The sequence below is a fragment of the Pseudochaenichthys georgianus genome, chromosome 4 (assembly GCF_902827115.2).
Source record: "Pseudochaenichthys georgianus chromosome 4, fPseGeo1.2, whole genome shotgun sequence".
In the NCBI taxonomy this organism is placed as follows: Eukaryota; Metazoa; Chordata; class Actinopteri; order Perciformes; family Channichthyidae; genus Pseudochaenichthys; species Pseudochaenichthys georgianus.
Genome location: NC_047506.1, coordinates 38,559,276 through 38,586,515, shown reverse-complemented (window position 1 = coordinate 38,586,515; position 27,240 = coordinate 38,559,276). Strand labels below are relative to the sequence as shown.

At 40.6% G+C, this 27,240-nt stretch overlaps 1 protein-coding gene across 1 annotated transcript in view; it reads left to right on the top strand.

Annotated features, from left to right (window-relative positions):
- The window catches only part of LOC117445970 (inactive N-acetylated-alpha-linked acidic dipeptidase-like protein 2), a 656,924-nt gene that overhangs the window by 209,596 nt on the left and 420,088 nt on the right, over positions 1-27,240 (top strand). The window contains exons 5-6 of the mRNA XM_034081942.1: positions 14,228-14,347; positions 26,728-26,860. Of these exons, the coding sequence (XP_033937833.1) occupies positions 14,228-14,347; positions 26,728-26,860 (253 nt within the window). The remainder of the gene's footprint in view (positions 1-14,227; positions 14,348-26,727; positions 26,861-27,240) is intronic.

Here is a 27,240-nt window from a genome sequence, read left to right as displayed (position 1 = left end):
GGTTTTGTCTGACCCATCCATTCACCAAAACCTCCTCCCTAAGCAAACTGTATCTGATGTTGTCCTACGTCACCTGTCCTGGAAAGTAAATAAGCATGTTTACTGAAGTATTGTACTTCCTACTTGCCTTACTTAAGTATTTACTGTACATGTAATGCTACTTTATTTCTCTACTCCACTACATTGCAGAGGCAAATATTGTACTTTTCACTCTACATATGTAACACTAATAGTTACGTTTAATATACACTGAACAAAAATATAAATGCAACACTTTAGTTTTTGCTCCCATTTTTCATGAGATGAACTCAAAGATCTAAAACATTTTCTATATACACAAAATAACCATTTCTCTCAAATATTGTTCACAAATCTGAGAAAATATGTGATAGTGAGCACTTCTCCTTTGCCGAGAGAATCCATCCCACCTCACAGGTGTGGCATATCAAGATGCTGATTAGACAGCATGATTATTGCACAGGTGTGCCTTAGGCTGGCCACAATAAAAGGCCACTCTGAAACGTGCAGTTTTGCTTTATTGGGGTGGTCTGGGGCGGTCCGAAAACCAGTCAGTATCTGGTGTGACCACCATTTGCCTCACACAGTGCAACACATCTCCTTCGCATAGAGTTGATCAGGTTGTTGATTGTGGCCTGTGGAATGTTGGTCCACTCCTCTTCAATGGCTGTGCGAAGTTGCTGGATATTGGCAGGAACTGGAACATGCTGTCGTATACGCCGATCCAGAGCATCCCAAACATGCTCAATGGGTGACATGTCCGGTGAGTATGCTGGCCATGCAAGAACTGGGATGTTTTCAGCCTCCAGGAATTGTGGACAGATCCTTGCAACATGGGGCCGTGCATTATCATGCTGCAACATGAGGTGATGGTCGTGGATGAATGGCACAACAATAGGCCTCAGGATCTCGTCACGGTGTCTCTGTGCATTCACAATGCCATCAATAAAATGCACCTGTGTTCGTCGTCCATAACAACGCCTACCCATACCATAACCCCACCACCACCATGGGCCACTCGATTCACAACATTGACTTCAGACATCTGCCCTGAACAGTGAAAACCGGGAATCATCCGTGAAGAGAACACCTCTCCAACGTGCCAGACGCCATCGAATGTGAGCATTTGCCCACTCAAGTCGGTTATGATTACGAACCGGAGTCAGGTCGAGACCCCGATGAGGACGACGAGCATGCAGATGAGCTTCCCTGAGACGGTTTCTGACAGTTTGTGCAGAAATTCTTTGGTTATGCAAACCGATTGTTGCAGCAGCTGTCCGAGTGGCTGGTCTCAGATGATCTTGGAGGTGAACATGCTGGATGTGGAGTTCCTGGGCTGGTGTGGTTACACATGGTCTGCGGTTGTGAGGCCGGTTGGATGTACTGCCAAATTCTCTGAAACGCCTTTGGAGACGGCCTATGGTAGAGAAATGAACATTCAATTCACGGGCAACAGCTCTGGTGGACATTCCTGCTGTCAGCATGCCAATTGCATGCTCCCTCAAAACTTTCGACATCTTTGGCATTGTGCTGTGTGATAAAACTGAACATTTTAGAGTGCCCTTTTATTGTGGCCAGCCTAAGGGACACCTGTGCAATAATCATGCTGTCTAATCAGCATCTTGATATGCCACACCTGTGAGGTGGGATGGATTATCTCGGCAAAGGACAAGTGCTCACTATCACAGATTTTTTCAGATTTGTGAACAATATTTGAGAGAAATGGTTATTTTGTGTATTTAGAAAATGTTTTAGATCTTTGAGTTAATCTCATGAAAAATGGGAGCAAAAACAAAAGTGTTGCATTTATATTTTTGTTCAGTGTATATCAACACATGATATGCTAATATGATATATTACTTAACTGTCTTTTTTCTGAAGACTCTAAAATGAAAATGCTCTCATGCATGTATTTGTTAGTGATAAGAACAGGATATTATAATAACAATAAAATACTGTGAAAAGAGACTTTTCCTTTTCATACTTTTGCTACATTTTACTGATAATACGGTACCACTTTACGATGAGACTAACCTTATAAAGGGTTTACGAATAGTTTGTTATTCATTTATTAATTAGGTTGTGAACACTTTATAAATCATGAACAAGATTGTATAAGACATGAGATCGACAGGGCAACTGTGACCGATTGCTTGCCAAAATAGTGAGCCCACATTTATCTGGACTGCTAAGCCTTATATTGGCTACTTAGCTTACTTCGTCTTCTTCATCAGCCAGCATCCTTGGTATCTGTTGCTCACTGAGTTAATTCTCGCTAAGTAGGCTTAGTCTCAAATAGTGAGCCTGTGTTGATGTATGAAAACTATGTTAGAACTGGTTTATAAATGGTTCTTAATGATTAATAAAGTGTTTATAACCTAATTATATCCCTTTACAATAAGACTACCCTTATAAAGGATTCATAAAGTGGTACCGATAATACTTCTACCTTGTATTATCTCAAATGGTTCATTGTGCAGAATGATGACTTACTTGTTGTACTTTCAGTACATTTGGATGCCAATACTATTGTACATTTACTTAGAAGTAGGATTTTAAGACATTTACTTGTCAGGGAGTATTGGAAGACCATAGTATTTCTACTTTTGCTAAAACAAAAATACTTCCGGTCCTCTATCAATATTACTACGTGTATGCATAGTTTATTTTATCTGCGATGTATGCCAGCACACAGAATTTAGCAAGAATATGTTCAGACTAAAAAACTGGCCATGGCTTGTTTTTGTTCTCTCTACATCTCTGGCACTGTACAAGGTGTATTTCTTATTTTATCACAGTGGCCCCCCATGTCCCCCCTCCCTATACATCCAGTCACACACCTCCCTAATTTCCATAACCTCACTCCCTCCAGCCTACATCCTCCAGATTTACCTCAACCATATGCATACAATCACTTGCACACAAACAAACCAGGCTACCAATTATAAATATGACATTACTTATAGACCATTATATTATGTTTCACAAGCAGGTTAACATAATGTGTACATAATATGCATATGTACACTTGTGCATTGGTAATCAGAGAGTAAACATTTGCCTTCTCTGTGTAAACTATGAATGCCATGTTAGAACAATCTAAAATGATATGCTAATGAATGAGTAATTGGATCCCAAAAGAATAAACTATATAATAGACTCATATATATGGAAGCCCTTATATTATTTGGCTTTTGTCAAGGCATTTCACTTACTCATCTTTTAGTATAGCCACATTTATTCTATGAAAAATATCAATCAATCCATGAATTTATGAATCAATCCATGAATTTATGAATCAATCAATCAAAAATACTTTATTAATTCCAGGGGAAATTAAGTTTTGTGACAGTTACACCAGCTCATAATAAAATAAATACATATTATTTAATAATAATTTTAAATAAAAATGTGCAATACAAGTCCTTGTTCCCACTGGGACGCAACTTCTTGGACACGGGAACGAGGCAGGACATCCTCCACAACACAGGGACCCTCTGAAGACTCATGATGAAGACATGATGAAGACTCAGGCTCATGTTGAAGACATGATGAAGAGTCAGGCTCATGGTGAAGACATGATGAAGACTGAGGCTCATGGTGAAGACATGATGAAGACTCAGGCTAATCGTGAAGACATGATGAAGACTCAGGCTCATGGTGATGACATGAAGAAGACATGATGAAGACTCAGTTTTCATCAGGCTCATGATGAAGGCTCAGGCTCACGATGAAGACATGATGAAGACTCAGGCTCATGGTGAAGACATGATGAAGACTCAGGCTCACGGTGAAGACATGATGAAGACTCAGGCTCATGATGAAGACATGATAAAGACTCAGGCTCATGATGAAGACTCAGGCTCACGGTGAAGACATGATGAAGACTCAGGCTCATGATGAAGACTCAGGCCGGAGCATTCACAAGGTAAAGTCACAACTTTCATTATGAGATCCCAAGCAAGCTCTGAACAAAGGGAGACAGGAGCACAGATCTATACAGCAGAAAAGGAGGGAACTAAGAGCCCGCCTTTTCTCTAATTAGTACCAGACATTTGGAACAAAAGCACCTCTGTTTTGCAACTCCTCATGTGCCCCAAAACCCCTCACCCACAGGAAAGGCAACATACCTTTTGAGAAGTTACACAGGAACATGAAAGAAATACTGATAATCTATAAATACACAGATTGGATTAAAATATTCTTTGACAATGACAACTCAGGCTCACGGTGAATACATGATGAAGACTCAGGGTCATGGTGAAGACATGATGAAGACTCAGTTTGCATCAGGCTCATGGTGAAGACATGATGAAGACTCAGGCTCACGGTGAAGACATGACTCAGGCTCACGGTGAAGACATGATGAAGACTCAGGCTCACGATGAAGACATGATAAAGACTCAGGCTCACGGTGAAGACATGATAAAGACTCAGGCTCATGATGAAGACATGATGAAGACTCAGGCACATGATAAAGACTCAGGCTCACGATGAAGACATGATAACGACTCAGGCTCACGGTGAAGACATGATGAAGACTCAGGCTCATGGTGAAGACATGATGAAGACTCAGGCTCATAGTGAAGACATTTTGAAGACTCAGGCTCATGGTGAAGACATGATGAAGACTCAGTTTGCATCAGGCTCATGGTGAAGACATGATGACTGTGAAAAAAACTTCTGATGCAGCAATGTAGAACCAATGTTCAGGAAAGGATGGAAACTGGAACGTCTTTAGTCAATACACTGATATTTGTTGAGAGACTACGGCCGGAGAGTTCACAAGGTAAAGTCACAACTTTCATTATGAGATACCAAGCAAGCTCTGAACAAAGGGAGACAGGAGCACAGATCTATACAGCAGAAAAGGAGGGAACTAATGATGAAGACTCAGGCTCATGGTGAAGACATGATGAAGACTCAGGCTCATGATGAAGACTCAGGCTCATGGTAAAGACATGATGAAGACTCAGGCTCATGGTGAAGCTTTCAATGCAATCCTTGAACCAGCTATCCTCCTTTATCTCATTGCTTTACCCATAATCCTCTGGGCCCTTCTTCAGATTTCAGTGGGGAAAGCAGTTGTTCCAACAATCATGCTAGCCGGCTTTAGCGCACTTAGCTTCTCCCCGATGTAAACAAGATGATAAAACAGTGGCACGAATGCAAAAAGCAGCAAATCAACAGTAAAAAAACAAACAAACTCTTTACAAGAAAGTTAAGAGAGGGCAAAGCTTAATATGTTACGAATAGAAGTTTTTTAATGAAAAATAACAAGTTTGATCCAGGCTGAATGATTGTTAGGATAGCGTTATAGGCAAAGATACATATTCCAAAACTCTCTACCTACCAAATAAAACTATATCTTATTCAGTTCACCATACTGTTTTCCAGTCTAAATGATTTCAAAGGTAATATGCAGCTTTTGAATGAACAAGACACTTGAGCTGCCTTATCCCTCATTAAGCACCATCATTTAACATAACATGCTAACTTATGAGATATGTAATTAAGGCAATTAGCATTATTTAGAAACTAGAAGTACGTCATCATACTCATCTTCACATAAATCATGGCTCTTACAAATATGAACTCTGCCTCTCGAGCTTAATGAAGTCCTTGCAATTCCAAGAAAAACTGTTTTTCCTCATTAATATGCAAATGAAAGCACATGTGCTCTAGAATCTAATGAAATCATCTCCTCTATAGGGCTGTGTAATTATGAATATACTAGTATATAGTTTTTTTGCACAATAATTTATTCCTAGGATTGTGGCTGCATATGGCAAAAACATAGACATATCGTGATTGCATAATGATATTTTTATCATCAAAAATTGTGGATATAAACCTTTTGGACGGAATATGAACCCATAAGTGTAGTTTAAAATTGCAGTTTAGCAAATTATGCAGCAGCTTAATGGCACTTCTGCTTTATTGAAGATTAGTAGGCCTGTGTGTATAACTTATAGTATCACTTCTTATACCAGTTTTCATGTGCAGCAAAAATCTGCATGTTTCTATATACTGCCAAATCACATACTACACATACATTAGACATAAAAGAAAAGTCAACAACAAGGTGTTGTAAATTGTCTTAAATTGTAGGTATTATTTACACACACAATTATGCCACGCATATGAAGCTTTTTATTTGAGTGAATTCATATTTCCTGTCAATCAGTTGTATGGTTATGTCTTGGTGGGTTTGAATTGTACATTGCACATTCCCTCCCATGCTTGCCTTTGCAAGTCAATCAATCAATCAATCAATGTTTATTTATATAGCCCAATATCACAAATGTGACATTTGTCTCAGTGGTCTTCACAGTGTGTACAGAATATCAGTATGACAATACGACACCCTCTGTCCTTAGTCCCTCTGTCCTTAGACCCTCACATCTTACAAGGAAACACTTCCGGAGAAAACCCACAGTTTAAAGGGAACATGGGAGAAACCTCAGGGAGAGCAACAGAGGAGGGATCCCTCTCCCAGGACGGACAGACGTGCAATAGATGCCGTGTGTAAATTGAAAAGATAATACATTTGCAACATAGGTAGTCCAGATGTTTGGAAATGCATGTGTGTATAATAGGAAGATGAATCCACGAGGATATCCATCCAGGACCTATGATCCAGGACCACAGCCACGACTCGCGATCCAGGGCTCCCGATCCAGGACACAGGACCGCAGGATCATCCATGACTCCGGATCCCAGCGTATATAGACACCAAAAAGAAAGAAATGTGGGGAAGCTGGGTTAATCGGAACATGAGAGTACACGGGTATAGACAGAGAGAAGGAAGAAGTAAGATGTCCCCCGACAAACTAAGCCTATATCAGCAAAACTAGGGGCTGAATCTAATCAGCCGTAACTATAAGCTTTATCAAAAAGGAAGGTCTTAAGCGCACTCTTAAAAACGGATAGGGTGTCTGCCGCCCGAACACAAACTGGAAGCTGATTCCACAAATGTGGAGCTTGATAAGAAAAGGCATGGTAAATGGTAAAACAATTTGACCAAAACATATCACCATGAAACTTCCCCAGTTGATTACTAACTATAGGATTTTTTTTTTGGATTTTAGGTTTGTATGAATTGTTTATTTAAATATGGAAATGACGCAACACAAATCTGACCATTGGATATAGCCAGATTCAAAATGGTGTTCCTTTTCTCATTTTCATGATGGAGATAAAGGTTTTTACTGAGGTAATTGTTGAGGGATATCTCTTTGTAGTACACCATCAATCCAAAGATTACTGTTAAAAGTCATAATAAATGTATGTTTTGGGAATTAAATGTTCGATAAATCAGGTTCAACCATGTGACATGTGCAGCATCGCTGGATAAAAAGGTATTTGCCAGCACTTGCCCTCTTCAGCCTTCCTCTCCTTAGCCGCGTTCACACTGCGGTACTTTTCCCACAAAGGTTCATGCGAACTTAGTTCATGATCGCGTTCACACCAAAAAGAGCCGGTACTAAAAGTAGTTCATGCGAACCTTTTTACCCCCTCGAAAGTCCCTGCTAGAAAGCAGGGACTTTCGAGCGGCTCTTTTTTGAGAAAAGAGCTATATTCCTGATTGGCTGGGTGGATTGCAAACCACGCCCCGTAAAACCAACAAGTCCTCCAAATCATACGACCAAATGGGTCGATTGTTCAAGCGCTCAATACGACCTATAATTACGTTTTAAAATTGTCGGCCTCTAGTGCTCCCGTTCAATGAAAACGTTACAGAGGGTTGTTTATTCACAAATAACCCTCTCTGTAAAATCCTAAATTGTAGGATAGTTTGGCCATTAAAACGCTTTATGATTAGATTTCTAGCGAGAAGTATATATTGTACTTTTAGAATCTACGTCCAGTCGATATGTAGGATCTATAGTTTGATAGATATTACGAAGATGATTTGAGGTTTCGTCAGGAGAACGTGTATATGCGGCAAGCTTCCATGTAAAGTTACGGGTTGAAAACAGTATTTCCGGTCTCGCCGTTTTCATAATAAAACCAATGATCAAATGATTTAACAGTGATATCTGCACTACTCATCCACTAAAAAACATCAGTTTATCCTAGTTAATTATACAACATTAATTGGTTTAAATTGTGTACAATGCTTTTGTGTTTTTCCCATAGGTTTTTCTCTTTCGATTCTGAGAGACACATTTCTGTTTTCATAGGTTTTGATAGGCTAAAATCACGCCGCAATGCACGTCGGGATATGGTGTTTATGTGATATGAAATCGGAAAACATTAAAAAAATAATAATAATACTTTATTCCGAGTGTTCTTGCTTTTCTCTTTGAAAGTCATCACATAACGGCATTGCAATACACGGTTCGGCTGCATTAAATATTACATATCTGCCGTAGATATGTATTTATAGAGCCCTGATCAGAAGACCTTTTGACAAACTGGAAGAGATGCCGCCAAAACTGAATACGTGACGTGGACCATAAATATATCAACAATTAAACAACATCTTCCATTTCTTTTCACACAATACGTCTCCTTGCAGTATCAACACTAATTCGGCTGACTTTTATATTTGATCCAATTAGTAGATAGTCTGTATTTACACCATAACGGTGCACAGCTGATAGAAAGGGACTTTTTTGTAGTTTTTAAAGATATTACTGATTTTCTGAACTACCTTTCCAACTCCTCATGCAGTTGACTGTTACAGGTCTATACAAGTTCATGGTACAATGCATAAGCTTCACATCGAGAGACTGAAACTGTATTTTCCTTTAACGTTCTGTTTTAATTTCACAATAAAGTTTATAGTTATATTATGTACGATATTATTATGTTTTAGTAACTAGACCACTGGTCTAAACCGCACCTCCTAGTGGTTAAAGCACGTTATTGAATTTAGTTGTAGAATAAGTTATATTTGATGAAAACATTTAAATATTAAGAGTAGCCTACATACAAAATAGGGGTCAATGATAAAAATATAGAATGGAAAATATCAATAAAACAGTTTAGTGCAGGACGTCCAAAGATATTAACAGGAGGATGTGCAAAACAGACAAACTGATAAGGCTGAATTTTACTCAGGTGTAACTAAAGTCTGATTTAAGGGTTGTTTATATTTCACATCATTAATCAGAATCTGCAAAGTAACAAAAATAAATGTAGTAGAGTAAAAATACCAGTTAACCTCTGAATTGTAGTGGAGAACAAAGTAGTACATGCTGCTGTAACAAAAACATTTCCCAACTTGGGATCAATAAAGTATCTTAACTTAAGATGATCGATGGCGACTGCCATATTTGCTAAATGTGCATCTGAACCTTGACAAGTGCATGTTTCAGGCTTATCAATTAACAACAGGAGGGGTCACAGACATAAGACCAGCTGTTAAATAAAGCTCTTCTGACCTTAGCTGTCATGTGGTATTAATGCTGCCCATTATGGACACAAGCAATTTTCACCCATTTATTAATTATATGTTTTAAATTTGATAACACCAATGTGTTTCGTATCCCCTAAACCTCCAGGGATGTATACAGTTTAATACTGGCAACTTCTAATTGTGGGAAATACGAAAACGTCTTTTAAAACTACATTTCCCAGTAGAGACGTGCCATAGAACATGTTGCGAAACACACAATAGCCAGCAAGTGTAATTCTGGGGGGGGGGGGGGCTGGACCCGTCCAAGTCCAGTTTTGGATAGTCTGGCGTGGTTCCATTCCATTTCAAAGAGCTGTTTGACAGCGTAACCTTGTTGCACTGCCACTCCAATATCCAATCACAGAGCTTGAGGGCTAATCACGGGGTTTGTAAAGCAAGGCGGATGTTGTAGTCCCAAACGATAGCTGGGGATTCTGGGTAGTGTAGTGTATTCGGACACTCTGTAGTGTCTAAACTCCGAAAAAACAATTTGTTTCTCCGAATCGAAGGTTAAAAACACAAAAGCATTGTACACAATTTAAACCAATCAATATGGTGTAATTAACAAGGATAAACTGATGTTTTTTAGTGGATGAGTAATGGAGATATCACTGCGTAATCATTTGACAGTGTGGGGAATACTTCCGGTTTTATTATGAAAACTTCGAGACCGGAAATACTGTTTTCACCCACGCTAACTTTACATGGAAGTTGCCCCATATACAGTACACGTTCTCCTGGCGAGACCTCAAATCATCTTCGTATATCTATCAAACTGTAGATCCTACACATCCACTGGACGTAGATTATGAAAGTACAATATACACTTCTCGCTAGAAATCTAATAAAAAAGCATTTTAATGGCCAAACTATTCCACAATTTAGGATTTTCCAGAGAGGGTTATTTGTGAATAAACGACCCTCCGGAGCGTTTGCAATCGACAGGAGCATGTTGTTTCTTACACGACCACTAGAAGTGCTACACTTTAAAACGTGACTCTGGGTCGTATTTAGCTGCTGAACAATCGACCTATATGGTCGTTTTTTGTAGGAGGACAGGCTGCGTAAAACCCCCAAAAAGTTTTGTGAAGCCGCCATTTTATTATCCTCGCATTAGCATTATTAGCATTAGCATTAGCCCTGCGCAGAAACACAGAGAGACTAATTTATGGCAACACAAAATAAAACATGGGAGCGGTGGAGATGAGGAGGTGTCGGCGTTCTGGCGATTTACTCGGAAGGCTTCAGTAGAAGCTGCTGGGACTCCCAGCAGCTTCTACTGAAGCCAGTCCCCAACTCCGGGGACTTCCGGCCGGGGACTTTGGGCGGCAGTATACGCCGTGAAGTGGTTTGCGGCCTGCCAGTAAACCCAAAGCAGAAGAAGAAGAAGTGACGTCAGCGGCTTCATTTGCCTAATCCATCCCCAGGGACTTTTTCTGGTGTGAACGCGATCTGTACTTAGTTCATGCGAACTAAAGAGTTTGCATGAACTAAGTTCGCATGAACCTTTGTGGGAAAAGTACCGCAGTGTGAACGCGGCTCTTGTTGGCCGACATAATGACAGTGTGAGTGTGAAGGCACTTTGTTAGTGATAAGAGTTAATTACAGGCTGGATATGAGCAGCCTTCAATCAGTGCACTGCAGAAACAATCCATGACCTCCTCCGTCTCATCCCTGCATTCCTCCATGTCCCTCCGTTCAGAGACTGAAAGAGAGCATGCAGGAGTCAGACTTTACCTAAAACCAAACCACTTTACAAAAAAAAATGTCTACCTAAGAGCAGGAATGGAGATATATGTATAAAGCTGCATCGAGGAGGACATTTCTCTGCAGGGTCTTTATTGTCATACAGAAAAATATACCTATTGTCTAATAAATATACCTATTGTCTAATAAACAGCTAAGATAAAACAAACAACTAAATTGTAGGCCCTGAAATGTATACTTCTGACAGAATGGTCAATGTTTCAAAGATTACAAAGAAGTACAGCATTGGGAGAATATTGATTTTTGTTGAGACATCATGTGTTTCCCTCTGCCGATGCACACAATCAGTATAAAGATTATTACATTTTCTTCAGTCTTAATGAGATCATGGGTCATTTAATCATGGATTGTCTGAACACCAGCTCCTGATTGGTTGGATATCCCTGGAGCTCCTTTAATTGTTGGTCCAGATCATTTCCTCAGTTGAGAAAATCATTAAAATGCTACTACTTCGATTTCTACAAACAGCACGAAAAACATCTCACTATTTAAGCCAGCTCTCTTGTTCTTTGTTTGTGAATAACTTTAGTGTGTGGAATGTGCTATATAAATAAAGTTTGATTGATTGATCAATTGAGTATTTCATCTCAATGCCACAACAACACTTGAAATAACAAAATGTAGATACTAGTTTAATTTACTCATATTTAAATGTTTGGATCTGGCTTCATTACATGCTGCCAGTACAAATTGAAATGACACATAAATTAAAAGGTGTGCCTTATTTTACTCTTAACATAAGATTTAAAAAGGACCTATCATGCTCCTTTTCAGGTTCATATTCATATTTAGTTATTCTACTGTGACATGCCTCCATGCTTTAATGTTCAACAAGCTTTTTATTTTTCTCATACTGCCTGCAGCACCTCTTTTCACCCTCTGTCTGAAACCAGAAACAAGTCTGCTCTGATTGGTTAGCTGGCCAGCGCTGTTGTGATTGGTCAACAGCTTAGAGATATCCCGTCCCTTAGCATATCACGTACAATGTGTTATAGCGCTAGCCAATAGAATCTCAATTGTTACATAGTGATGTCACTACGTTCACTTGAATCACACAAAGGAGTGACCCAATGGAGGCGTTTCAGGCAGGGGGGGGGTTGTGGAAGAGTAACCCCCCTCTGTAGGAATCACAGGGATGTTAGTCTTTTACATACAAAGAAAACTATACGACACTATAGGAAAGGGAAAAGTATAATAGGGTCTCTTTAATTCTGTGCATATGAGGTCTATTGATACATTTGAAAAAAAAGGAGTTGGAAGGAGTTGGTTTGCTTTAAAAATAAGATGCAGATTTGGGTGATGATTTTTTATACTACATACATAAACAATCAAACCAGAACAAAAGATCCACAGTTAGATTAATGCTGCAACAAAGTTCATAGATATTGAACGCAGACCTTCTTATCATCCTTCAAAAACTCAACCAGAACTTTTGTAAATGCGTTGATGTGCTAAGAGGAATGAATCATCATCTCAACAGGAGAGGGATGCTCGCAGCTTCAGCCAGACACCGGCCACTCACATTGTTAATTTCATTACCGCGCCGAGATGAAACGAAAAACTAAAGGCGGAGAGGGCGGAAGAGGGATGGATCTAGCTCAAACCGCAACATCCGTAAAGAGATTCTTCAATATTTCAATTTGCTGCGCCTTGTACTGTTCCACAGTATGCAGTTTAAATGGAGGACTTTTATGATGCAAATGCAGGCAGGAGCTATACATCTCTCTTGCTCTCCTCTCCTGCGCTCCCCTGATGCAAAAGATGTGCTCTCTCCTTTTCAGACACACATATACACACTCACACTGAGGCGCTATCCCCGCACTCTGCCTAGCTTTCTTTCCACTGCAGCATCGTGTTACACTCGCCCCCTGGCCACATGCAAAATTAATCAGGTCCATGTGATGTAGGGAGGGGGGAGAGGGGTGAGAGAACAGAAAGGAAGACAGGGAGAGAAAGACCCCAAAAAAGTAATGCTTTGACTTTCCTCGACAACTTCTAGGTCACTTTAAATTGGACGATGATAACTCAGTCAGCCGCTTAATCACACACGTGCACGTCGCTCCCCGATCCTTACTGGAAACCCGGTGCATATCTGTTCCTGCCCGTGATGCTGACTGAAGCATCTCGAGGCAATTTACGGCATTTTTGTGGGATTTCAATACAAATATGTAATCTTTGGTTTGTCTAGTAGTTATGAAATAGAACAATTAAAACTGTTCCTTTTTTTGGTAAAGAATGTCTAAAATATGGGGCTATATAGTTTACCAAAGAAAAGCTGGTGAAATTCTTGCATTGCTTTAATAGGGTGATTGTTAAACTCATTCAATGAAAAAAATGAAATACGTTATATCATAATGTACACTCATTAAGATCCTTTTGAACCTAAGACACTAACAGTGTTGTAAGATTTACTCTAAACATATTTTATCAATATGTATTTCTAAGGCCCTCACAATTATTTTATATTTACATTCATTGTCAGTTTTGACACGTTAAATCGTGTGTTTTGTATGCACCTGTTCCTATTTGATCTTCGTTGGATTTCTGAAAGGCGTGTTCTCTGTGGTATCGGCACTTTATCAACAACACCGTACAACGATGTTGGTGACAGGAAGCAGTGCAAACACACACTATGTTAAAATAATCCCAAAGTATCAGGTTGTATTGAAGTGCTATGCTCTTATAATGGCTGCATAAAGAATGACTACATGCAACTCATATGTTTACATTTTCTTTACTGATAGGTCTATAGTTTCGTATTAATGTACGAGTGATGTATCCTAATTACGTAATCCACTTATATGTATTGCATTACTCCCTGGCACTCTTCAAAGAACTCAAAGGACAGCAGTTCAATACCCTGTCCTTTTACAAAGTGAGCTTAAACACACAGCTAACTGGAGCATACACAGACTACCTGACATCTGGGTGGAGTATTACACACAAACATCCAGGGAGAAGCTTTAATTAAAGAGCATGTAATGATTTCAGTAACTGCTGACCCCTTGAACCCTCTGTGCTGCTCCTCTTCACCAGGGGGAGGTGGTGGATGTGCAGTACGCCGGCGTGGACGACCTCCGGAGGGCCAAAGACAGCCTGAACCTCACCAACCAGATCGCCCTGGTCAAGCTTGGCCGAGCACCTCTACTGTACAAGGTACGATCCAATCTAACCTCTGCTACCGCTCTGCTCCGCTGATAAGGGAATTGCATGCATGTGATTTAACGCTGTACTTGAGATCTATGATACTATAATCCTGCAGCAGGGAAACATATACTTTTGATCTTTAAATAAGTGCAAGGTATGACTCAGAAAATTATGTTCCTGAGCCTTTAAACTAAATCCTTCCTGATCTCGGGTATTTTATTATACTTGCATCGCGTCGTACCTCACTGCATTTTAAAGTAAGTTAATAAAGCCTGCTGCAAACAGATTTGTATACTGGCCGGTCATGCATCACTTAATCTTCATTTTATTTCTTCAATAAATGTATCATACTTGACTCGTGTATCCGCAGGAAAACTGTCTGAATCTATCCGTCTCAATAAGAAGTAGCATTAGCGACGCACTGATAGATTAGGCCTTCTCCTGCTTGGGTGTGCGCCCACGTTCCGCTCTAAGCAGTTTTCTTATCAATTAGAAGATGACAGGGAAAATATATATTCCAATCCAGTTAATTAAAACATAAATAGCTACTTACATGTTAATTACTCACACATTCATCTTCAGTTTCAATTAAACTAAAAGTAATTTAATTATGCAAATGTGAAAACAAACTTAATGTGGATGAGATGGAATATTGAGTAATGTAAATGTTTACTGAGAGTAGCTTTGATGTTCTCCATGTATGTCGGATGTATGTCCGTTGACTTTGAATTAGTAGTTAAACTGTAAAATGATTGTATTAAATTATAATTATGTTTACCATGTTAAATGATATTGATATCCTTTCATAACTGAGGTTTAGATGCAAGACGGGGAAACAAGCTTTTTTCCGGAGAATCTGAAAGCTTTGACTGCATGCTTTGTGCAGTAAAACCAAAACCTGTAATGTGATAGAGACTGTGATGACTCAACAAGCATCCACAATCTGCATCTATAGAAAGGTTTATTTGGTGATATATTCGCCTGTATGTATCAAACTTAAAACAACTTATATATTGCTAAAAGCTCTGGGAAGACTAGTTAATGAGCCTTTGGTTGTTCCAACTAATGTCTAATATCTAACTATCTTTTAACAGATAAACATTTCTACCTCCATTTCAACTGATCAAAGTTCAGCCTCTGATAAACACAGAATCTAGTTTAAAGCTCTGGAAAAAGCTTAACAAATTAACCTGGTGCTCGATTTGTTTTGGAGCTTAAATGCACTTAAAATGTTATATGGAGAAAACTTTGATGTAAATATGTTTTTGGCTATAAAATTATGTATCCTAGTTTCATTTAATTTCCCTTCAGTTAACAGATATGTATATGTTAAGGGGTTGTAATGAATTATTAAGTAAGCTAACTACGTTATGTATACATGTCACCACTGCCATGTAAGTTGAGTATGCTACGTAACTTGACATAAGTCACCATTAAGCTATGGTTTCAATCTGGACACAAACAGCATTGTTTTGGTATTTGTTATCAGGGGGTTTCACTTTTGCTTTCAACCATGTTTCACCAGTTAGTGGCTGTATTTTGCAGATAAAGGTGTGAAACTCTGGTTAAAGCTACAAAGACGACCTTGGGTTTGGAATGTTTGCCAAATTATACTCTTATTTGAAGTCCAAAATGTCCTTTTAAGTAGTTCAATAAATGCAGGCACTAAAAATACAAGAAAGCAGTTTCCTCTGCTTTATTCATTGAACATGACTCTACTTCCGAATGTGAGGCTGGTGAGAAATGACAGGCTAATGAGCCATAACAGGGGTAAATGGAGGTTAACAAATAAAAGTAGAGTAAACGTTCAAAGAGGGGTCAGCATACTGCATTTGCATTCCTACAGTTAGAGTTTTAGAAATCCATTAAATCAGTCTGCACCTCCTGCCTCATGGGAGCAGGCCAGCAACAGCTGACCCATTTGTCCTGCTCGCCCACAGTTTGTGACAAATTTGATCATGTGTGCTCCATAATGTCTCCGTGTGTCAGAGAGGAATGATCGCCCTTTACGTAGAACTGGGGAGGAATGATGGATGAGCCTTGTACCCGCACTAATGATCGTGTGACGGTGACCGCAGGCCCAGTGTTAACATACGCTACACTCATGTTTAATACAAACATGGAGCATACGTTTGAACCATAAGTCATTTAGTTCCATTAGTACTAGCTAATTTGAGAATCACAATATAGAATTGGGATATTACGTTATAATATGTTCTTTATGATTAATGGTTTTCCACACATTTTACTAACACGTTATTTCATACGTGTATATGAATGTCAATCATGTATTTGTGTGCCTTCTGTAATCATGTACCTGTGAAAGTAAAGGCTTTCACACACTATAGGAACATGATCATGCCAGGATACGGACAAGCACATTTTTCCTTGCTTGAAAATATTATGCCTCATATCTATATGTACTGAGAGCGATGATAATTAGCAACGGTTAGAATAGGTCTTCTTTGGCGTTTGTCTTTGGACCTCCAGCTCTGTTGAGGTGAGCCAGGCGTTTCATTGTCCATGTCGATCAGACCACAGTATTCAATGACCTTGATCTTGGTGGTGGTAAGTCCTATCGCTAGGCATTTGCATTTAGCATTATTTGAAGGTGCTGCCTGACCTGAAATAACTATAGTCGCTTTCACACCGCAGGACTTGCGGCACTAAAGTACCACGGCACTAAATCCGCCAGGGGGCTAGTGCCAATCGCATTCACACCGCAGTACTTTCCCTGAGGCACGATTACGCTGACGTCACTTCGTCTTCTTCTTCTCTGGGTTTACTGGTAGGCCGCAAAACCACTTCACGGAGAGTACAACAAAAAAACGAGAGAAGAAGAACTACACGGGGGAGGGGGTATAAAGCCCATCCGCTGTATGAGGCGTTTGTTTACTTTCTGACCTCAGACATGATGGAGTTCATAAGGGTAATTTACAAATAAAATACCCCATTATAACAATGGACTTTATCTTTATGTATTTATTATATATTACCCCCTCAGGCTGATTTTGGAAAAGGACATGGTGTGTTTTTCCCTTATTTATCTAAAACAAATGACATGATACATTACTTGTGTTTATGTGTGTAAGACTTGTGTTTCTGATCAATTCAACCACCTGTCTGCTCTCACATTCTTCTATTCTGCAAATTTGGGGTGGGACACAATAAATAAAGCTTCGCCAGTTTGTTTGTTTTATTGCACAGTCAAGACATACCAATAACGGCATCATGCTGTTCCAGGTGTGTCGTATGCATGTAAATTGAAGTTAAATAACAGTGTGAAATGTAAAATAAAGTGTAAGTAGTTTCAAAACAATGTAACAGTGGCAATATATATAGCAGCAGACACGGCTTAGTGCAAGTTAGGTGTCAGTATTAAAAAACAGTGGCAATATATATATATATAATAACAATAGAACATCGTTACCACTCTTATTATTGTGGTCTTTAATTTTTTTATAGTCCTGCCTGAGTTTCTTTATTTTTACCCGGCATCCGTGTGCACTGTGCACGATTCCCAGCTCAAGTAGCGAACATCGCTCAAAACATTTGGAGTTGGGAACTGCTTTCTGTAGAAGCTGCTGCATCCCGTCCTTGGAGTAAATTGCCAGAAGCGCCGACACTTCCTCATCATTCCACCGCTCCGGTGTTGTAGTACGTGTGGTCATAACTGCTTTAAAGTACAAAAAAACTACTCGCTCAGGTGTGGATGTGGTTTTGTAGCGAGGAAAAAAATGGCTGCCTAACAAAACAAATTCAGAGTCTAACGGGGCGTGGTTTGCAATTCGCCCAGCCAATAGAAATAGAATAGAAATTGGCACTCTTTTGTCACCAGGTTCGTACCACCTCTCTAGCAGGGACTAAAAAGTACCAAAAGAGTTCCCGGCACTGAGTAGTCCCGGCGGTATGAACGCGACATTATTGGTACTAACGGAACTAAAGAACTAAAGTACCAGGGAAAGTCCTGCGGTGTGAACGCGGCTTATGCTTGTTGCGGTCTACAGACGTGGTCAATACATTACTTGACCACTTTTTAGGCTTATAAGCCCATACGCTACTTTTAGGGGAGGTCAAGTAAAGGATATCGTTTTCCACCCTGTGTTGTGGGCCGTAAACATGCCGTGTTAAACCGTCATTTCAATTGTTTTCAAAGTTGACGCGCGGAAGGCAGTGCTCAACATTTGAAAGTAGTTTACATTTTGGAACTCAGCATACATGGGACAAGGGCCAAACAATTGACGCTGACAGATATGTTCCTTAAATATCAGTTTACAGGAGGAGTTGTTTGTTTATGTGCGGGGTGATCAATACCCTGACTATAAGATCTATCCAGTGTTTCACCTATATTCATTTCATGAGCACTGCTGCTAAAATGTCATTCGATCATTAATAACCTCTTGTGTGCAGAACCCACCTACACTCGCAGAGACATAAACAACAGTTTCTAGGAAAGCACTTATATGTATTAATACTTTAAAAAACATTTTATGGATTAGATCAGAAGGTATGGTTAGCTGTTTATAATTGCTGTTCAACTTGCCTGAGTGCCCTTGAAAAGTTGTCTGAAGAGCAGACACCCAACCACCGACCCACGGGCCCTGCGTCTTCAGGCGGTAAAATACGCTGCATGTGTGCAGCCCTTTATGTCTAGGGATTCTAGGGAGGAAAGAATGGAAGGAGTGGATCTGGTATAAGCTGCTTTAGTCAAGGATGACAGGATAAAGAAGGTTTCTATTTGTGTTCATTGAGGTGGATTACGTAGCCTCAATATTGTTGTTTGGATAAAGACACAACACATAACTAATAATTGTGTACTTTACTCAAATGGATTGGTATCTACCTTTTATTTGCAAATAATATTTATAAAGAAATGCCTTCTTTATTTGACATGTAAAAGTCATGTTCTGTGTGAGAATATGTATGTCCAACAACAGTTCAAACTTTGTTTTGCATTGACCTGATTAAAAGCACGGGGGAACAAATATAAAAATAGTAAAGGCCTTCAGTATGCAACATCATGTGATTTTGTTCATGAGCAACAAAAGTGTGTTAAAGGTCCCATGTCATGGCCATTTCCACTGATCATAATTCCATTGTTGTGGTCTACTAGAATAGATTTATACTGTGCAATTTTCCAAACTCACATTGGTTTCGCATACAGCATCTCTGTAAAGTATGTGTATTCACTCTCTCCACTAAATGGCTCGCTGCAGCTCTTGCCCCCCCCCCTCCCTGTGAGCCCAGTGTGCTCCGATTGGTCGGGACCAGTCGGGACGTTGTGAATCGCGTTGAGCTCCGTGGAGGTGTGATTTCCTTGTTTAGCGATACACAGAGAAACACAGCCAAACTCACCCTGAGCACACACAAAGTCACAGCCGAAGTAAAAACAATAAGTGTGGCTTGATATTGAGAAAGAAAAAGGTTGATAAACGCTGTGAGAATGGGTCTGCAGAGAGAATTTTGCTGCGATCCCAACTGTCTGTTATCAGCCTGCAGCCAGGGAGGAGAGATCAGCAGAGCTGCCTGCACTGAGTGTGTGTGTGAGGAAGTCTGTGGATTGGTCAATTTGGACCAATCAGCGGGGGCTTAACGTAACGGCTGCGCGGACGTAACGTAACGGCTGCGCGGACGTAACGTAACGGCTCCACGGATTGGTCCATTTCGTTCCGGGTACGACATGACATCAGATGTCCCCGGAAGAATCAAATGGATGATGACGTTTCACCAACGAGGCGTTTTGGACAGGTATTTTCTGTGTTAGAGTTTTACTCGCTACAGGGTGTATTTTGAGGGTTTTGACTCTGCACACCGCTTACATGCATAAAAACCTTCATAACACACAAGGGGACAGGTAATAACCGGAAAAGCATGACATGTGACCTTTAATTTCAACATGAGCAGAACACATGGTAAACAGCGTGTGTATGGTACTTGCATGACGTTCTCTGCTTTTTCGTAATGTAAGTGGTTGATAACCGGTGTGTGTAAAGTTAAATGAGTGTGTGTGCTTGTGTGCAGGGTCTGCAGTCAAGGACAGAGTTGTGATGAGAGGAGGTTGACCCTGGTTGGTGTCACATATTCAATAAAATACTCATCCACCCTCATAAAAAACAAGGACGCTACATTTCCCATGGACAACAATGAAATACTGCTGTATGCAGCCCACTGCCTCCCACCCAGCAACTATTCTCTCACTGCCATTAATGTGGGATGAATAAACACCTATGCAGTGTAACCTTTGACAGCATGAGAACCACAACCAGCCATATAAGGAAACTCTGACTTCAAAAGGATGAGATATAATAAGTCACTGCAGTAATTATAAATGTACTTTCTATTCAGCAAAGTAAGACCACAGAGATGTCACCACGTTCACACTTTAGAGGCTTCTCAATACTCAAATCCCCCTCCTCGACTCCTCGGTCCTCCGGTAGTGACCCGTAAATGAATTTCAGCGCGCCATGTTGAAGGACATCTCATTTCTCTAAATGCACACCGAGGATCGAGTGTCGAGGAGGCTCTCTGGAGGAGCTCTAACCGAGGATACACTAACGGCCCGTCTACACTACAGGCATCAACAAATCTTGAAGCTGGGCGTGTCTGAGGCTTGGCGATTTCTCGCGCCCAAGGCGACCAACAACCAATCAAGAATCTCCCGCCCGCCCCTGGCATACAAAGCACTAGCAATGTTAAAACGAAGTAAACTGGATATAAAATCCCCAAACAGGCGAACACCTACCAGTTCAACCCACTGTCTCTGCCACCTCACTCCATGCCTTGCTCCTCCGGTTTGTATCCCGGTAGATGAACAGAGACTGATCATACAGAACCGGGTGATTCACTACCGCTAATGCTCACTACCGCTAATGCTCGTTCACATCAAGCACGTCAATTTGCGTACACGTAACAGCACCGTGCGTTCATGACAGCATGGTAATGGATTGTTATTATGATGGATTTGACGGCAGTTAGCAGCTAGCGGCTAGCTAGTAATTATGCTAATGTACACATCAATAGTTATGTACTTATATTACGCTGTAACAGGATCTAGTGATATCCAAGCAACAGAGCTTCATTTAGCATGAAATAATTATTGCAATAAGTGCAATAAGCTTCTTAGTGCAATAATAAGCTACAGGGACGTTAATCTACGTCGGTAATATTAACTTTATTTAATACAACATTTATGGTACAAGATTTACATTATACAGCCCATGGAGTATAATATTATCACAAATGATGAATTACAGCAAACATGTGCATTATATCCATTATTACAGCTCCGTGGGATGGCAGTAAGGCGATATGGGTCCGTTGTTATTGTGCATCCATGGGTAAAGATAAACGCATGTAGTGCTGAACACGGAACATGAACGTGCCGGGCAGCGCGGTCCCGTGGGTTAGATGTGCGTTCATAATGCAGAGGGAAATAACACTCAGAATAACGTTATTAGCACATTTTTACAACTTGAGGAACGAATGTTTGTAATAAGGGCTATACAAACGTTCATACTGGGTTGTATATTTAGTTTAAAAAAAATTATCCAACGAGTTACAGACCACTCTTTCCCAATGTAAGTCAATGGGAAAAAGGGTTTCCGGGCCCAGCTACCTAAAGGAAGTGTAGTACCGCCGTTTGGCCACAACTAATATTCTCATCAGACTCCGGCGCACTTCCTGGGGGCTTGGGTAGACCGGGGCCCTTTCTCATTTCTCTAACTCCCCTCCTCGATTCCCTTCCTCGACTCCTATCCTCGATACTAGTGCCGCCCACAGGAGATGTGAGCGGAGGACTGAGGAGGGGAACCGAGGAGAGAGGAGGGGAAGCAGCAGGCGGTTAGAGAAATGAGAACTCCTCTCCTCTGAGCGGTCATTTTAAAGAGACGTCCATTAATGATGACAGGAGGCATAGCAGTCCTCTGTCTGATGGACAGATGTGTTCATGACGACTTATATATTTACTTTGATTCATTCACAGTGCGGTATAATGAGACAATAACAGGCTACAGATGCACGGACCTCACAGCTGTTCTCACTGTAAACATCGCGTCGCGATGAAAGCAGTTAATAAAATGATATCCAGGGGATGCATGCAGAGCTGTCATTGGCTGAGATAAGTCCGGCCGTGCATCATGACTCTTTGAAACATCTCTGTTCCCGGAAATGCATCCGCGAAGCAGCCGTGGAGGACCCATCAGTGTCTCCTCGGTTATAGCTCCTTCAGAGAGCCTCCTCGAAGCTCGATCCTCGGTCCTCGAAGTGCATTTAGAGAAATTAGATGTCCTTCAACATGGCGCGCTGAAATTCATTTCCGGGTCACTACCGGAGGACCGAGGAGTCGAGGAGTCGAGGAGGGGGATTTGATGAAATGAGAAAGGGCCCGGGTAGCCTGGACCGAGCGACCTACGAAATGAGACGGTCTAGCCTACGGAGCGCTTCGTATTTAAGTCACGTGATACGCGCTGTTCGGTTGCGCTGCTCCAGCAGCCTGCTAGCAAATTAGCTTACAAGCTATCTCAGCTGAAAAAGATCCAGAAACGTTACTTTTATTTTTTTACTTTAACCATTTTGTGGAGATCACCGAAAATAAAGAGGACCATGGCCAGGTAAATAAGATGAAGCTGTTCCTTTAGCCCCCAGTAATGTTACATTAGTAAGTTAACAAGTACATTAGGCTATATATAGCTGATGTAATTTAATCATATTATTTCATATTTTAAATAAATCTTAATTTTTCTGTACTAATAAAACAATACGTTTTTTTAATGAAAAAAAGCATGTTGTATAGATTGATTCTTACAATAACAATATTAGTTTTCTAATCTTAATATATAGCTGTGATTATAACAGTTTATATTCTCCTTCTTCCCCTGAACCAGCCCAGATGATGTCCCACTGACCCCAGGTCAGCACCTCCAGGTCCAGCAGCACCGTGACCCTCCGCTCTGCTGAAATACACAATTAAACATTTTCTATGATCTATTTTTTGTATTAATAAAATTAAACAGAACTTAAGACAGTTGAATGACCTAGAGATATCCTATTATTCCACTGCGTATGTTCACATGTTGTAAATAATGGTTAAAATCTCAGTAAATGAAATAAACAATGTATTTAACAATTACTATTTTAATTTAATTTAGCATTTTGATTTTCATCTAATCACAAAGTAGAGGTAAGAACATATGCATCCTCTCTCTGCAGCTTCATGTCTTCTATTATTATAACTTTCATCATTGAGACAGAGGAAATCAATCATGTTATTTAACATCACCAGCAGTAACACAAATATCAGCAAAAGTGTGTTTATGGAGTTGTTTATTTGTATTATATGTGCAGCAAGTATATACACTGAACAAAGAAATAAATGCAACACTTTTGTTTTTGCTCCCATTTTTCATGAGATGAACTCAAAGATCTAAAACATGTTCTATATACACAAAATAACCATTTCTCTCAAATATTGTTCAGAAATCTGAAAAAATCTGTGATAGTGAGCACTTCTCCTTTGCCGAGATAATCCATCCCACCTCACAGGTGTGGCATATCAAGATGCTGATTAGACAGCATGATTATTGCACAGGTGTGCCTTAGGCTGGCCACAATAAAAGGCCACTCTGAAATGTGCAGTTTTGCTTTATTGGGGGGGTCTGGGTATAGAGTTGATCAGGTTGTTGATTGTGGCCTGTGGAATGTTGGTCCACTCCTCTTCAATGGCTGTGCGAAGTTGCTGGATATTGGCAGGAACTGGAACACGCTGTTGTATACGCCGATCCAGAGCATCCCAAACATGCTCAATGGGTGACATGTCCGGGAGTATGCTGGCCATGCAAGAACTGGGATGTTTTCAGCCTCCAGGAATTGTGTACAGATCCTTGCAACATGGGGCCGTGCATTATCATGCTGCAACATGAGGTGATGGTCGTGGATGAATGGCACAACAATGGGCCTCAGGATCTCGTCACGGTGTCTCTGTGCATTCACAATGCCATCAATAAAATGCACCTGTGTTCGTCGTCCATAAAATACGCCTGCCCATACCATAACCTCACCACCACCATGGGCCACTCGATTCACAACATTGACATCAGAAAACCGCTCACCCACACGACGCCACACGCTGTCTGCCATCTGCCCTGAACAGTGAAAACCAGGATTCATCCGTGAAGAGAACACCTCTCCAACGTGCCAGACGCCATCGAATGTGAGCATGTGCCCACTCAAGTTGGTTACGAAGACGAACCGGAGTCAGGTCGAGACCCCGATGAGGACGAAGAGCATGCAGATGAGCTTCCCTGAGACGGTTTCTTTGGTTATGCAAACCGATTGTTGCAGCAGCTGTCCGAGTGGCTGGTCTCAGACGATCTTGGAGGTGAACATGCTGGATGTGTGGTTACACGTGGTCTGCGGTTGTGAGGCCGGTTGGATGTACTGGCAAATTCGCCTTTGGAGACGGCTTATGGTAGAGAAATGAACATTCAATTCACGGGCAACAGCTCTGGTGGACATTCCTGCTGTCAGCATGCCAATTGCACGCTCCCTCAAAACTTGCGACATCTGTGGCATTGTGCTGTGTGATAAAACTGAACATTTTAGAGTGGCCTTTTATTGTGGCCAGCCTAAGGCACACCTGTGCAATAATCATGCTGTCTAATCAGCATCTTGATATGCCACACCTGTGAGGTGGGATTATCTCGGCAAAGTGCTCACTATCACAGATTTTTTCTGATTTGTGAACAATATGAGAGAAATGGTTATTTTGTGTATATAGAAAATGTTTTAGATCTTTGAGTTCATCTCATGAAAAATGGGAGCAAAAACAAAAGTGTTGCATTTATATTTTTGTTCAGTGTAGAAGCAACTGTTTGTGTAATCAGACAGACTCAAGCTATAATCGTTAAATATCTATTAAAAGAAAGGACACATACAAAATCAAATTCTGAAACTAAGACACAAGTCTGTAGGACGGCAGTAAGCAGAGGTCTGGGTGGAGGATGTTCCTGATCGCCGTTTTGCTTTCTCCAGCACCTCGGGGGGTCCAGGTGGATGGCAGCTCTGTCCTGATGATCCGCTGTGCACTTTTCAGATTAGGGGTCCTTCTCTAGCAGATCCATTTCTCCAGAATTTAAAAAACTCACTCTTCCATTGCGCATTGCAGCCTGGGATATGGTAGACCGCGAAGGATACATCAGATGTATCCTCCAAATCCGGGAAAAGAAGGCTGCATTCGTGGGCCGCATTCGGAGGAGTCTCGTCTTTTTTTAAAATTGGGACAGCCTTCTTTCGGTGGAAGTGACGTATGCGGTCTACAAATGCAGCCTCCGAATTGAGACACAGCCATAAGTTGTGGTACATTTACACTGCATTTTCTACCCAGAAATTACACAAGGGGGAAAGAAAATCAGGACGCAATTGCAGAATAAAAGAGGGCAGGCAGGTATAAAAGTGTTAACAAAAGCGAGCTTTATCGTATTAAAGCTGGGGCAAAATAACTAAAATAAACTATAGGAGCAGACAATGTGAAACAAGAGGAAAATAAACAAAACAAAACAAGGAACAAACCGGTAAGACTTGGTGAATACAGGAGTGAATGATCGGAAAGGAGCTTTGAAACTTCCTTTATAACCTCCTTTATCCAAGGAAGCACTGGACCTTCCTTTACGAAAGGAAAGGAGAAAATGCTGTCCCACAATGCCTTGCGGCCACAACAATTGCCGTGACACAACATCCGGCCGCACTGTTTCGGTTCATGTGAGGCCCACCCCAAAATGCTCTCATTGGTTGGGACTCGTGATGACGCCCATCCTAAGCCAATACTGATCAACATCCCACCCCTCCTGTAACCCATGGTTTTTCTGTATGTGACTTCAGAGCCAGTGAGCAACAGACTTATATACGGAATAATACAACAAATCTTAATGCTCGATAAAATGATTGTCTGCGTTAATGAATGAATCCGTTAACGAGCCCAGCCCTGCTCTTTATTTTAACAAACAAGGGCCATAGAGAGATGTGGAAGACTTTTGTGTGCAAGCCTCTTTCCAACCAGTCAAAAATAAGTACCGCTACCGTTTCAACAACAATGTACACAACCCCACCTCCCTAACACAAAATGAAGTAGAAACTCAAAGTTGGCTATGAGATGATTAGAGTGATGCATATGCAAAGTAAAGGGCTTGTTATTTCTCTTGGCATGTGTTGTATAACAGCTGTGATGTGTAAATTGGCAGTTATTTCCTTTTACTTTAACATCTTTGAAAACAACGAACACGTGCTAAAATGAAATAAAAAAGGTTTTGAATCATGCTGAGATATGAGTTGTCGCAGTCTTGCCTGCACAATTAAAGCATTTTTAGCATAACATGTTTCTTATTGTGTGCCTCCAGCTATCCCTCCTGTCTGAACTGGGTTTTGGAGGTGTTCTGCTTTACATTGACCCATGTGACGCCCCCCCTGGAAGCCACACCTGGCATCAAGCCTTCAGAGTAACCCTCAACCCAGGAGGAAACCCTGCCATATGTAAGTGCCTTTTTATTAGTCAAGTTAACATATACTTGCCTATTTAAGTTTGGGAAAACCGGAAAAATCATGTTTCTCTCGGTATTTAACACTAAATCAGGCTGTAATAATTGTAAAAAAAACCTTGCATTATGCTCTACCTGTTTGTGTGCTTTCTGTCACAAAACACAAGTTATTCAAATAAATGTGCTTGTTGCATGTTATAGCCCTTTCTTTACCCAATTTCTAATATGCCTATACACTGACATTGTTCATAAAGGGGAAACATGCCCACAGAATAATTGTCCACTTAGCTGCTTCTCGATATTGTGACTTTGAATATCGCAAAGATCATTTCATTTAAAGAGAAGATATTATGCCAGTTCTCAGGTTCATATTAG